This window comes from Haliaeetus albicilla, chromosome 12 (assembly GCF_947461875.1).
Source record: "Haliaeetus albicilla chromosome 12, bHalAlb1.1, whole genome shotgun sequence".
NCBI classification, from domain to species: domain Eukaryota; kingdom Metazoa; phylum Chordata; class Aves; order Accipitriformes; family Accipitridae; genus Haliaeetus; species Haliaeetus albicilla.
In genome coordinates, this window is record NC_091494.1 from 17,710,207 (window position 1) to 17,724,164 (window position 13,958).

The 13,958-nt window shown below is 39.6% G+C and overlaps 1 protein-coding gene across 4 annotated transcripts; it reads left to right on the plus strand.

Moving 5' to 3' along the window:
• RAMAC (RNA guanine-7 methyltransferase activating subunit) lies at positions 1–4,831 on the plus strand. Of its 4 annotated transcripts, none has more exons than XM_069798357.1 (3): positions 1–147; positions 1,879–2,053; positions 3,690–4,831. In XM_069798357.1, exons 2-3 carry the CDS (start codon positions 1,887–1,889, stop codon positions 3,877–3,879), a joined length of 357 nt encoding a protein of 118 aa, XP_069654458.1. In that variant the 5' UTR covers positions 1–147; positions 1,879–1,886; the 3' UTR covers positions 3,880–4,831. The 4 variants fall into 4 exon arrangements, with proteins under 4 accessions (XP_069654458.1, XP_009923139.1, XP_069654456.1 ...); XM_009924837.2 differs by lacking the exon at positions 1–147 and adding an exon at positions 943–950; XM_069798355.1 differs by lacking the exon at positions 1–147 and adding an exon at positions 951–1,061.
• Positions 4,832–13,958: the final 9,127 nt, after the last annotated feature.

The window sequence follows — 13,958 nt, forward strand, 5'->3', positions numbered from 1 at the left end:
GGCCGCCGACCCCTCTGGGGGCCCCGGGGCTCGCTGTGAGGACGCCGGCCGCAGGCGGCACCGCCCCGGCGGCGGGGGGAAGCGGCGGGGCCCGGCCCGGAAGAGGCGGGCCTTCTGCGGCGGCTCGGCGGCGGCTGGCGGCGCAGGGTGAGGGCGGCGGCGGCGGGCGGCTGGGAGGGAGGAGGGTGGCGGCGGGAAGCCGAGACCCTCAGCTCCCCGCGGCGGGCTCCGGCCAGAGCCGGCGGAGCTGCAGGGGGGCCCACCCGCTGTGAGGGGACAGGGCCCCGGCCCGGCCCGGCCCGCCGTGAGGGGAAGAGGGCTCCGCGCGAGCCCTCCCGAGGCGAGTGAGCCCCGTCCGTTGCTCAAGGCAGCGTTCGGCCTTAGGCGGAAGAAGGTGACGGGTCTTCCCTGTTGCCGGCCCCCGCAGGATGAATACTGATATTAAAATTATGAATCGTGAGGAGGGCTGCTCCCACTGCTCTCTGGAGAAGACTGTAGTGGTATGCAGTGGGTCCCCGGGGCAGTGTTATCCACCCCCTCCCCGACTGAGATATCTCCGAGGAACTTCGCTCCTGAGGGGCTAGCTCACAGTAAAAACTAACGAGGTTAGCTCAATTGCAAAAAAGGAGGATGAAGTCACTGGACATCCTGCGGGAATAACTCCTACACCTGCTTCAGAAAGATTTACGCTGTGTCATTAGGTGGAAGGGGGAAGGCTGCAGAAGGGCTCTGGAGATCACCAGACACGGAACTTTCTGAAGCTGGCGAGGGTTCAGTCTACAGAAAGAGTACAGTGCTGTATTCTCCATAAACGTTCTACTTACCCTAGTCTCAAGCTGCTCGTGGGTACAGCGGGGAGGAGAATTGGGCTTGGTCATTGAGGGTATATATTTTAGCTCTCAGGGTCCAGAAGAAACCGGTTTCCTCCTTCCTTCCCTCCAGTTTGCAAGGTGAATATTGGTCCTGCCTGCAAATCTTCAGGAGACAGCAGAAGAGCTTTATCTGGAAGTCTAGAGGCAAAGACCTTCAGTGCTCTAAATTACCCAGGGCTTGATAAAACAGTAGGTGTAGAGCCTTTCTCAGCATCTGCTATTAGGGCCAGACTTTTACTGATGGACAGTACTAGATAGCACCAACGTCTGAAGGGCAAATGCATATATAGCCAGGTAAATAAGGAAACTAAGGTCTTAAACACAAATCTCATCAGAGAAGTGTATTATGAGGTAATTTAACATCCTCTTAGGTTGCTGTCCTTTCCGTGAATCAAGTTATTAACACATAAATTATTGTGATTAAATGATTATTTTGCTTTGCTGTAGGCTTTGCATGATATTCTACCTTAGCAAACTTTTCAAGTGGATTGTAGTAATGTTTTTCCTGTCAAAAATGGATTAGAAATAGATTGGGAGTACATTCTGAAGAAATACTTCGTTCTATTGCTAACTCTCAGAAATGTCCCATATCTTTCTACCACAGCTCATCTAATCTAGGTCTGTCAAAATTGATTCAAAGATGCTGCTGTGTGATGGCAGACTATATCAGGTATTAATCTGAGTTGAATTTCTCCTGTGTGGATGGCGTCCCTTAAAGCCATTCCCAGTGTTTAGACAGATTTGTGCCTGTATAGCCAGTATAGATGTCCAAAGACTGCACACGGAATCCACCAGGGATAATCTATTCAAGAGAGTTATTTACAGTTTTAGATCGTCAAGATTTACAAGTCAGTCATCCATGCTGTCTGCCCAAAACTTAACTGCCGTGTTAATCTGAGTGTAACTTTTCATTGTCTTTCATTTGCCCTAAGTGGATTTTGGTAGCTATTACAATAAGAGTCTTCATATGTTGCTAAAGCCACTTTTATTGTGTTCACGTTTAAAGTTTTCAGAATGACTTCCTTGGTTGACATGCCCTTGAATTATGAAAAGATGTTTGCTCATCGATTCACATCAGATGATGAAGAATACCAAGAATACCTGAAACGCCCTGCAGATCCCCCTCCTATAGTTGAAGAATGGAGAAGCAGATCTGGTGGCAGTCAGAGAAACAGAGATCGGTACTGATTTCTTTTTCTTTTTTAGTCTTGGTAGTTTCACAAATATATAGTTAAACGATCATTTGTTTCAGAAGAAAGATGGAATTTGTTTTGTTAACAGAAGTATCTTCTTGTTACTTCAAAGGTAACTGTTTAAGAGAAATAGTCTTCTCTGAAAAGTAATGAGGTTTTATGTTTTCTTTGTATTGGTAGTCAAAGTTTTTGCGTTGTATGTAAAAGTACTAAGTAATTTGCTTTTTAGTAAGGAATGAGCTGGAACCACCGAACCCATTGCCCTAGGGTTTGTTACAGCTCAGCCAGGAATGTTTTTCCAGAGGGGAAAGATGGGAGTTCTGCAAAACTAAGCAGCCTATCTTCTGTTGGATAATAACTGGCAGGAAAATGTGCAAAGGAACAGGCTAATAGTGTGATTATCTGTTGCTAGGTGTCCAGAAAAACATTTCATTTGTAACCTAAATATTTGCTGTACTTTGTTAATTAGCCTGTATTTCTTTTATCTAGTAGAAATGACTAAAATCCATCATCCAATCTGTCTAGCAAGTGCAATGTTATCTGCCTACTGCAAAGTATTTTGAATTATTTCTTCAGGATGTAATTGCAGATTTTTACTGAATTCTGGACAGTAACATCTGATTTTTGTGTGACTGAAAAACAATGATTACAGCATGTAGTATGTTTGGTAATACTAACATCAGCCTTTAATATAAAGTTGTAAAACTCCAGTCCAACTAACAGTTGGGAAGACTTCTTCTTAGCTAAATACCTAAGTAGGATTTGTACCTTATCTGAAGAAAAGGACAACATTCTAACTTTTTCTCACCCTAGAAGCTTGTCATTAAGTTAAACACAGATTCAGTTTCTACAGATTAAAAGAAAAGGTGATCGTTTAAGGAGATATTCTTACAAAACTTGGTGGTTCTTTGAACTGATGAATTCTTCTATCTACGGTCTGGTCACCAAGTGAACCGCATGTAAATGTTGTTTGTCTACACCACACCACTGAGATATCCAAAGAAAATGATTGTGAGGCAGCTCAAATGTTGATAGGAATAGAGATAACAGCTGAAAAGCCAAAATTTAGATGGAACAATGGCTGAATAGCACTGATAAGATACACCCTCTTGAGTATGGGAATCTACAAAAGACCATGAAGCAGTGGTAGTATGTATTTTAGGGAATATGCAAATTCCAGGACTCTATGCTGTTAGGTAGCTAAATTGTACTTAAGCCTGCTTTGCCACAGCTTTCAGCCATGAAGCTACTAGTTTGAACCTGGCTTCAATACAGCTATAGATGTATCTTCTGGTTGTTTTTCAGATATATGGTCTGTTTGAGTATCTATTCAAAGTTCCAGGAGTTCACCTAATGCCTGTGAATACTTTGTTAGGAAACAGACTATCCTTCCATCGCTTAGCAAACAGTGTGTTGGGTAGTAGTAAGAAATTAATGAATGATCTCAGATGACTGTAGATATGTTTGTTTTCATCAGTTTGTCATAAAAACAGATAAGAAATTGAGTGTATAAACAATGATACGACAGTTTTAATGAAAACTGTAAAATTCAAGAGTTCATTACCATTCGTCTTTTTAAACACTCACAATTTGTGTGAATCTTTGACATTTCTTTTCATTGCAGGTTTCAAGATGGTAGATATTTTAGAGGAGACAGATACAACTGGCAAGGTGACTATAGATCTAATCAGAGGCCAGAAAGAAGTTGGGGTAATAGCTACCAGCAGCACAGACAAGGACAATCGTACTCTTCCCACTATGGACAATATGGCTACAACTCCTACAACCCAGGGCCTCGTTACCATCCCTACTGATGATATTTGTGGTTTGAAAGCCCAGTGATTCTATGTAACAAATACAGTTAGATTTCAGTTTTCTTATTTTCCAGTTTTATAGATGACTGAAGAATCAGTATTACAGTCCATTGCTGTTTATCTGTAGTGCGAATTGAAAAAGGGAATACCTTTTATGAATAATAAAAGTGTATTATATGGAGTTTGTTTAGTCTGTAGATCTTAGATTAAATTTCTATCTCATTCTTTTGTCTGAATACATACTAGTAGACTTCTTTTCTTCCATCACTGAAATTTCTCTGTTACATTTTTGAAAACACAGCAGGTCAGGGGGAAAGAGCTGTGGTTTGTGTGCAGCCTGTAGCAGTGGCACATTGCCTTAAGATAGTTCTTTTTGAAAGTGACATATTGTGTCTTTCTCTGGAGAGAATTTCTTAGTTTGGCTTTTGATAGTGAGAAAAGCTCAGTTTGGTTTGAATTTCAGATGCCTTAAAACTGAGACGAGAAATGCTATTAGAGAAGTATTTTATGGGGTCAGCATAGTGTCTGTTGACTCAATGACTTCAATTTATTTGCAGTATTCCTCTTAAAACATGTTCTAAAAGTTGGAATAAAAATGAAGTAGTTCAAATATGTATCTTATTGTAGTAGTTCAGTGATATACAAGTTTTACCTTGAGAAGTGATATCAGACTTAGATGAATTTGTATCATCTTAAAATAAATTTGGTACGTGCATAACAAATTTTGGAATTCCCATTTCAGTAAAGCTGTAAAATTTTGATGATAATTATGATTAGTTTGTATGAAATACTTTGTGCATGTTATAGAAGAAAGGAACCATAATCAGTACTGTTCTGTACTTTTTTTGCATGAGAAAGTAGCATAAGCAGTGCAGAGTGTTATTCAGTTCTTAGAATTTAAGTTCTGTGGGGTTTTTAAGTATTCACACAATAAAGTATAGTTCTCATGTAAGGATGTTTCTGAATATTTGAACCTTTTGAAACAATTGCAACACTGTCACCTAGGCTGACAGCTGCACAAGAAGCAGTACTAACAGGTAAGTGTTAATACTGGACAGCTGTTGGTTTAAGTTAGAAGAATTGCCTACTCGGCTACAATCAAGAGGATAAGACACATTGTGATTAATTAGAAGTCTGGAGTGTTAATCCACTATCTTACATTCTCCTATAATGGGGTTCAAAGTGCTCTATTTCACCATTTACGTGATAAGCCAATTTGTATCAGGAGAGCAGTGCATTTCTTTGTACTTGACATTTTCTTCAGCTGTTGTACAGAAACACAGAACCATCCATGCTGACTGTTGTAAAAGTCATGACATTACATGATAAGGAGTGCAAATCAGTGCATCTTGATTTAAAAACAAAGAATAAATATAGAAGTCAAAAGCACAGTCTCCCAGCTCATAAGATGCTTTTAAGAGCTAAAGGTTATGTTTACTGTTGACCTTAGAAACACACACTATATGTAGCTTTTACATAGTCTGTGATAGAAAAGCCATGACCCAAGTGTCTCCACCTACCTGCTAAGCATTTCTGTTTTCTGCTTTTTATATAATATTGTTAACTCTGATTGATAGAGTTTCTAATATCCTACTCCCTGAAGTATTTGCCTTGAATTCAGTTATTTAACTTCAGAAATCTTTCAGCAAGAGGTTTGTTTTTCCTTAAGGAGTTCTACTGGATGAAACGCACCCTTTTTAACCCTCATTAATATGGCAGAGCTGTTACACTGGAGGATATAAGATCATGCAAAGTTCTGATCTGTGCACTATGGAGAGCCTGCAAGTTGGTATGGTGGAATTCCCTTTATAATGCAGAATCACATGCAAAGTGCCAGATATGCCAGACTCCCACCGCCAAGAAGGGAGTGCATCTTTTTCTGCAAAGAGCCTGACACTGCCAGCTATGCCACGGAAGTCAGGCTGTGCTAGGATGTTCTTCTTCCTTACCATCTGGAGTAGCATTTGAGGCTGAAATAAAACCTGGCAAAAGGAATGGATTCTCTCATCTGTTGCTTTTCCTCAAGCCCAATTACTATTTTATTTTTAGTGTCTTCCAGCTAGTGAATAAAGAATCTACAACACACTGTGACCAGATAGATTAGGATGGCTTAAGTGGAAGTTGTGACTTAGAATCACATATTTCATGATCTCAGCTCTCTTATTCTGAGTTTCTCAACTGCAAGACCAGGAGAGACACAGGCCAGTGCAGCTTCCCGGTTTCTGTTTTTACATTCTTGACTCCATCTTCCTCACTATTAGAGCTCTCAATTCAGCTTTAAGGACGTGTGATTTACAGAACTTTTCCTTGGACTAATTATGGCAAGAATCTGATTTTTTGGGGGGGAATACATTTCTAAATAAATGCATGCCTTGCACTGGACAGAAAGGTAAATAGAATTCAAAATATATTGCCTCCAGCAGCTTCCACTTAGATGAATTAGTATCTATGATAAAGTCCAGTTTACTGTTTCCATCAAGCTAAATAAAACCAGTAAGTATTGCCTGCAATTACGGTTTGTGCATTACAGTGTGTTACAGATGATGAAACTGAAGCTCAGTAACTTTAACATTTGCAACTTCAAACACTACAGAAAGTGTTTGCTTTAACTATGCTGGAGATTGCAGGGTGAACATTAAAATTCAGTGTCTCGAATCTGACTAAGAGATCTCTTCCATCTGACATTTGCTCAGACAGCATTATTATCACCATGAATAAAACAAAAGAAAGATAAGTGTTATGTATTAAAAAATGACGCCACATTACCAAGAATTTGAACACCCCAGAAGTTCTGAATACGGCTCTTGCAGCAGTTCTAAATCCGTTCCTGAACACATACAGCAATTTTGTATGGACTGTTAATTGATGCTGAAGAATTATCATGCTAAATTACAGGTGCCATGGCAAACAACTAAGAAAACTCAGTAGCTTTTATACAATTTCTTAACTAGCATTTTAAAAAATGCTAAAGGCTTTCAAATCACAGCTAAGCCATTAGATACTTGAAGGCAAAAGAAAGTGCATAGTAAAAAAAAATAAAAATCTTAGTGTGATTTGTAAGATACAATTTTACAAGTGTTCACTGCTATTGAACCTCTATTTTATCCTAGCTTTGCAGCTGGGAATAGAAATGTACAGACGGGCTTTGAAAGTTTAGTTAGAAGCTGAACTACTTTCAAGAGGCTCTCTAGTAGAGATTTCAGACAGGGAAGACAAGTATAATTTCTGATACACATATAATCAATGTTTAACTTTTAGAACAAAAAAAATATTTAATCTACTGTTTAAATACATTTTAATATATTGCAGCAGTTATATATTTGAATATATTTAAACTTGTACTATTAATTTGCTAATAAATATTCTGCTTAACCAAGAAACATGGTCACATTTGCTTCTTATACTGAGATGTTGGAAGGAAAATTCTTTATGTATCAATTTTAAGCTAAGGTTTTGCCTGCCACCACCCCTATTCCTTAGAAAAAAAAATAAATCTCTGAGTTACACAACTCTGGGTGAATTTTGTTAGCTGATCCAGCTTGGGCAGTCACACCTTCTCTAACTCTGACAAACAAGAGGGGGTAGGAACATGGAGCAAGAAGGGAGGAAAAACAGGACTGCTCCTTACAGCTGCTACTGACCGCCTTAGGAGCAATTCAACGAAACAGGACCTCCCTTGCCTTTCATTTGCCAATCAGGAAAAATTACTATAGTCTGTCCCTTTGCCCCTGTATGTTAGAAGAGAGCTATATAACCCTGCTTAAATTATGCACAGCGCTGATACTCTAATGACCAGAAGCTAAGCAAGATTATAGGGCAGATCAGGTTTCCCTGAAAGTACCTAGGAAATACGCAGCCTGATTTGAGACACATGGAGGTAAATCCTAGAGATCAAAACAAGAGCCCAGCAGCTCCAGCACTGCCAGGAGAGTAGACAGCAACTGTACTATGGTGGTGCACAATGATCTTGCCTCTCAGGAGGATTATTTTTTCATTAGGCCCCGCAGGCTGGAATTTATTTTTGTGTTTACCATGGCCTATATTTTTCTTCAGTAAAGCACGGCTGCGCTTAGTGGTTGCCCGTCCTCATTTGCTTATGCAAAACAGTGGTGTCAAAGTGTTATTTCTATACAGCTCACACCCTGACTTTTTAAGTACTCTGTCCTGTAAAAATGCAAATTTATTACAAGAGATGGTGAAAGCTGGTAATAACTATGTTTTACTCTAAGTCTAATAAACACACAACAGGATAAATCATATCATCATCCCCAATGGTTACCTTTTGTGTTACTTGTGACTAGCAGGAATACAAACGAATGTTGTCTTTTTCCTAACACAGAGATGCTTTTTTTTTTTTTCAAATAATACTTCAGCAGCTCAGTAACTTTTTTCCACAAGTATGGGCTGCCTTCTTTTTTTTTTTTTTTGCATATTGTGTAATTCAAACTTTGCTTCACTAATAAAAGAGACATCAATAACAAGTATCAAAGCTGCTTCTGCTCACTGTTTGAAGAAAAAACTTATCTATTCAAAAGATGAGTTGAAGTTAAGAGAACAACTTAGTTATTTGTTATAGAACTACAAAAATAACCAAGGCCCAACCTTATCCATAAAAGAAAGAATCTTCAAGGACTCAAGCAGAATCTTCAAACTGAAACATGTGACATGTTAAAAGAATGATTAAGACACTAAGCTTTTTCAAAGCTCTTGTTCAGTGTGAGGAAAGACAATTTGGTATTTATATACCCACATAAATTAAATACTTAAGATTATAATTAGTACTGTTCAGATAAAAGTTAAAAAACCAAGCATACCATAGGAAGTTTCACATAGCTTTTGGCCACCATGTTCCAAGTTTAGCATGATCAGAGCTGATCAGAAAGCAGGTGCTCTTTGTCCAAAGTCATGTCTGAAGTCTGTTTCTGAAGAAATGCTTGAAATGATACATTTTGTATTGAAAATGTGCTCAGGAAAAATAAAGTTACAGTAATAATTGCCAAGGGCAGCCAGCCCCAAGTGATTACATATTCTTTTTACAAAATAAAAAGAAAATTATTTTTTTCCATAGCAAAGGCCTGGTTTTTAAGTTTTACCCTTCTGTAATCATCAAGATTTATGAATGCCACTGAGACCTAAAACAAAGTACATTTAAGAATACTGCTTCAGTGCTTTTAATGGTATGAACATTTAAATACAGCATACAAAACCTCTGGAGTTTACATCAGTTTAGTGCAAGAGCTCTGTTGGACACATGTTCTTCTCAGATCAAGTTCATGTTACTCATTTAGAAGCCACACGCTTGAAACACCCACTTTGAAGTGAGCTGATGGAGCATCAAGTTTGGGGTACACCTACCCTCCTCTAAACACCAGCTACAGCTAAACTGCTGGAAGAATGTAAAGGAGCTTTACCTTAAATTGCCAACATGGGCAAACCCTATTTCTCCAACCCTGCAGCTCAGAGGATACTTCCATCACCAGAATTAATTTTTTTTGTTGTTCTAAGGTAAGAAGGGAGTGAAAGGGTACATTGTACAGCCCAGGCAAGGACGGGAAGGAGCATGGCTCAGGTAAAAGAACAAATATTTTGTGGCCATTTCCTCATGTATCCCGAATCCTGTAGGGGAAAATAAGTTTTGAGATTTGATTATTGGTTATCAAGTGATTTTACTGCCACACCACAGTCTGGGGAGGGGAGGAGGGGGGCAGAAGAGAAAGTCCTTCCTCCTCCACAGACTCCAGGGACCTCCCCAGCATAAAACAAGCCAGCAGAATATGGACCAAAGAATCTGGAAGCAGTTAAGCAGCTGGCTCATTATACTGGGAGAGTTTAAGTCTTAAGTAAGGTGGAGAGATCTAAGGGATGATAAACAAATAGCTATCAATCACATATCCTGCAGTCTGGGTAAATCCAACTGAAGAACCTCTTTAGACCTCACCAGCAGGATTTTAGTTTTTAGAGACAAAATGGATTTAGTGCTAGGTAATAAGAGATCAGCCTAATCGTACTTCCCTCCATACCTGCATTAGACATGTTCTTACTACTGGCCTAAAAATGTTTTTTTAAATCCAATACTGTTTTTACTATCTCCTTCCTATCCCCACTCAGGCACCAGGCTATTTATTTCAGATATATCCATTTTCCTAGTTCCTCATATTGTTGAGCACTCCTGAAGACAAAACCATTTAAAGCTACTTCAAAATTCTAAAAGACAACTTTGCCACAGTGCCAGTCATTCTACCTGAACTAAAAAGAAAGTTAAAAGGAAAGGATGTTTTCAAAGATAGAACCAGGCACATGTTGATTCCCAGCTTAGCTACAAACCACTGTTAATGCTTTTGTGTCCCAGCTTCCACCCGTAAAACTGTGGTTAAGTCTGCCCTGTTTCCCTCTTCCATGCGCTGTATTTTGGCTACAAATCCTCCCAGGCAAGGGCTACTCCATTTAAAGCATAGGTATGGTGTATAGCAACCTCAGCTGGGGTCTGTATGTCCCAACACAATGCATTAGAAACATTCTGGTGAGTGAATCAATTTGTTTGCTGATTTTTAAATATTATTTTTTAAACTAAAACCAAACACATTAGAGATACTATGAAGGCAGTGACTTGATTTAAACACTACCCTTATGTCACTCTATAGTTATACAGCATAGTATTTAGAGGCATATAGCTGGGATTCTGTGGCCTAGCAAGCTCTCAAAGCTAGCCCTGCACTACACAATAAGTGACTTTAATCCTATGGGTGTAGTAGAAAAGTCCTTCAAAAACATAAGCAGCATAAAGACAGCCTCACATAGCTAAGAGATATAGGTAGTCCAATTTGATAGTTAACACTGAATTAAGGAGAGGTGAATTAAAAATGAAGGGGCAATCTATGCAAACTAGATTTCACATCAATAAAACTTGTGACAGTTACTGTATTGAAGGTTCTATCAATTTATATTTAATTGATTTTAAAAACATTCATGCACACACTATACAATCATGGCAAGAGTGAGTAAAATTCCAGCCTTATGGAAGTATTACAGTGCTTGCCTTTTTTTAAATCAAGTAAATGCAAAAATTTTAATGCAAACTACTAGAATCACATAGTTAAACATCTGAGTTTCAAAAACGTTAAAGGTAAAGTTGTTCTTTGCACCTACAGCAAAAGAAGATGAAAGAAAATACACTGGTAAGGAGAAGAGCGTACGAGTCAGCTATGATGAAAGAGGGAAGGTATTGGTGCAGGAAAAGGAAAGAGAAGAGTGACAGAGCAGCCGTTGCAACAAATGTGTCTTATCAGAAATAAAAAGTGTTCTTCTAGAAGTCTATTGAAAGGTCAGAGTGTCCTTAGTAGCTAAGAAGACGAAATCATCTGACTGAAGGTAAAATACAAATCTATTTAAAAGCCATTTGTGATTGATAAGAACTGGAAGACAAAGATGGCATCACAGTCCCTTGGCAAGAAAATTCCTCCAGATGGTATCTTTTTCGCATTAATGCTCCGGGGGAGGATCCTAGACATCCCAGCAGGTCCCGTCGTGACTTTGGATTCAAAGCTGTCCACAAACTCAGCTGCTCTTTGGCTCAACTCCACTTTTGCTGCACATGCATATGGCACGCAGCAGTGCTACAGGACATTGCTGATGAATGACTTTTAACTGTTAATTGCTGTCTCTTTAGATCACACCTCCTATACTATGTTTTAAAAGGCAGAAACCTGCCTGTAACTGTGCCACCCAAGGCATGGCTCTGAAAACCTCTGGCTCTTCATGTTTTCTGCTGCTAGTATAGAAACTTTAAGGATTGCTGTAAAACACTAAGAATTGTAAGTAAGAATTAAGAAAGCAAATCTTAGCAAGTGAACATCAGCTCATTTTGGTTATTCACATCTCCCAAAGTGAGCATCAAGATGACTAAAACGTCAACCCTGAGTTAAGACCATATCAAATACCTTGGTTTCATTTGGAAAAATCAGAGCAGGGCTTTAGAATAGTCTCTAAATGGAAAAATCTTTACTCCCTGTCCATCACCAGCCTCTTTCACTCTACCTGTTGTGATGCCACCATACCATCACCCCATCCCTCCATACATAGCACATTTATAGTGAGGTTTGGGTTTTTTTGTCCAGTCTAATTTTAGATTGAGGGACAGATTTTCCACACTTTCCTCTGGAAGCTATTCTCTGAACCTCCTGGAGCTCATTGCCAAATCCTTCTTTCTTAACAATGGCTTAAGTATGGGACCTCTGCCTCCTCTACACTGTTTATCATCAACTATCGATTTGTTACTTTGGGACAGCTTCATTGCTGAATAGCGTGTGGCAGTGACCTTATAGTATTTTTGCCTGCACCACTTGGGATAAAAGCAGCCTATTTGGAGATCCCAGCTGAGTTCAGGAGAGCCCAGGATCCTTACGGCACCTACTGAAATCTCTACCGAGCTCCCCTACTATTGCTTGCAAGAGGGAGGAGTAGAGTTGAATATGGCAATCTCATAGTTAACCACACAAGAGTGCCTCAGTTTCAACAGCTGAGAGGAGGCTATTTAACAAAAGAAAATGACTGTACGTAATAAAAAGTCATTGACACCTCACTAGGATTTGTCTGGGTTAACACAGACAGGGGTGGAGAACACTACAGACCTGAAAACAAGCAAAGGGTCCAAAGAGTAGAATTTATTTGAATTCCTATGGATTAAGCTGCTAAATAAACCACATTCTTTCCTGTGAGCATAACAGATATAAATATATAGGAGCAGTCAGTCCACTGCAGCATGCTGAGAACCTAAGCACATGTTATAACGCATGAAGGATCTTGCGCATATAACATCTGCATCGCAACTGGGGTGGGGAAGTGCCACGCTGGGTCTGCGCTGTTTCGGAGGCTGACAATGCCCTGCGTGTCCCTGTGACATTGCCAGCCTGCAGGCAAAGCTGGAAAGCGCACAATTTGGTAACAGGGCTGATTATCTGCCGGCAGATGATAAACTGCAGATTCCCATGCAGTAACAGCAAGGCCTTCTATTTTAACTAGCAAAACACTACAGCAGAATCACTGATCTGTAGTTACGATTTTATTTAATTCAATAAATTGTTTACTTTGTGTACACATCTTTCTCCATTTCCAAGTCAAATTAACACATCACTTCAGGTTAAGATAAGCAATACATCCTGAATACTGATACAGGCCAGCATGTGATTATACTAAGATCAGTTTATAAATCCTCTTCATTGGCCCTTTGTCAGGAAACTTCACTATACACAAGAGGAAGTAAAGGAATAAACCAAAATCAAACATAGTATGCTTAAGGAACAATTAAAATGGGTATTTTAATTCACCTTTGTAACCTTCTAAGAGCTTTCAAATTTCTATGGCTTTAAATGACAACGATTTTGACAAAAAACATTTTTTCCTCTATGAAAGCTATTAGCAGGAAATTGAAAAGCTGAAGGAAAATGAAATTGCATTTTTCACATTTGTTATGAAGCTTATTCTAACTGTGCAGTGGGAGAGGTATTTATCATGCATAACCTGTCCTTCTCTTTGGATGCGCTCTTCCAATTTGGACTGGAAGCACTATGTGTTAAAGCATCATTAACCAAAGTCACATACATCATCCCTCCCTCACAAATAAACACTGTAAACACTGCAACAACCACAGACAGACACTATAATCAGGGCCCAATGTAGACCTTGTGGCTCACACAAGACAAAGTAGACAGACTAAACTACCCAAAAGAAATCTTTTTTTCCTTAAAACATATCCATCTCAACAAAAGGGCAAGGCAATAGCCTTGCAACTGCTGAAAGGCTCCTTGGAGCTGGTGTATTGGCTTTGTGTGGCAAGGTTTTGGTAATGGGGGGTAGTTACAGGGGTGACTTCATTGAGAAGCTGCTGGAAGCTTCCCCTGTGTCCAACAGAGCCCATACCAGCCGGCTCTACGACGGACCCGCCGCCGGCCAAGGCCGAGCCCATCAGCAATAGTGGTAGCACCTCTGGGATAACATTTTTAAGATGGAAAAAAAAGTTGCAGGATAGACAGAAATGGCAGCCGGAGAGGGGAGTGAGAACATGTAAGAGAAACAACCCTGCA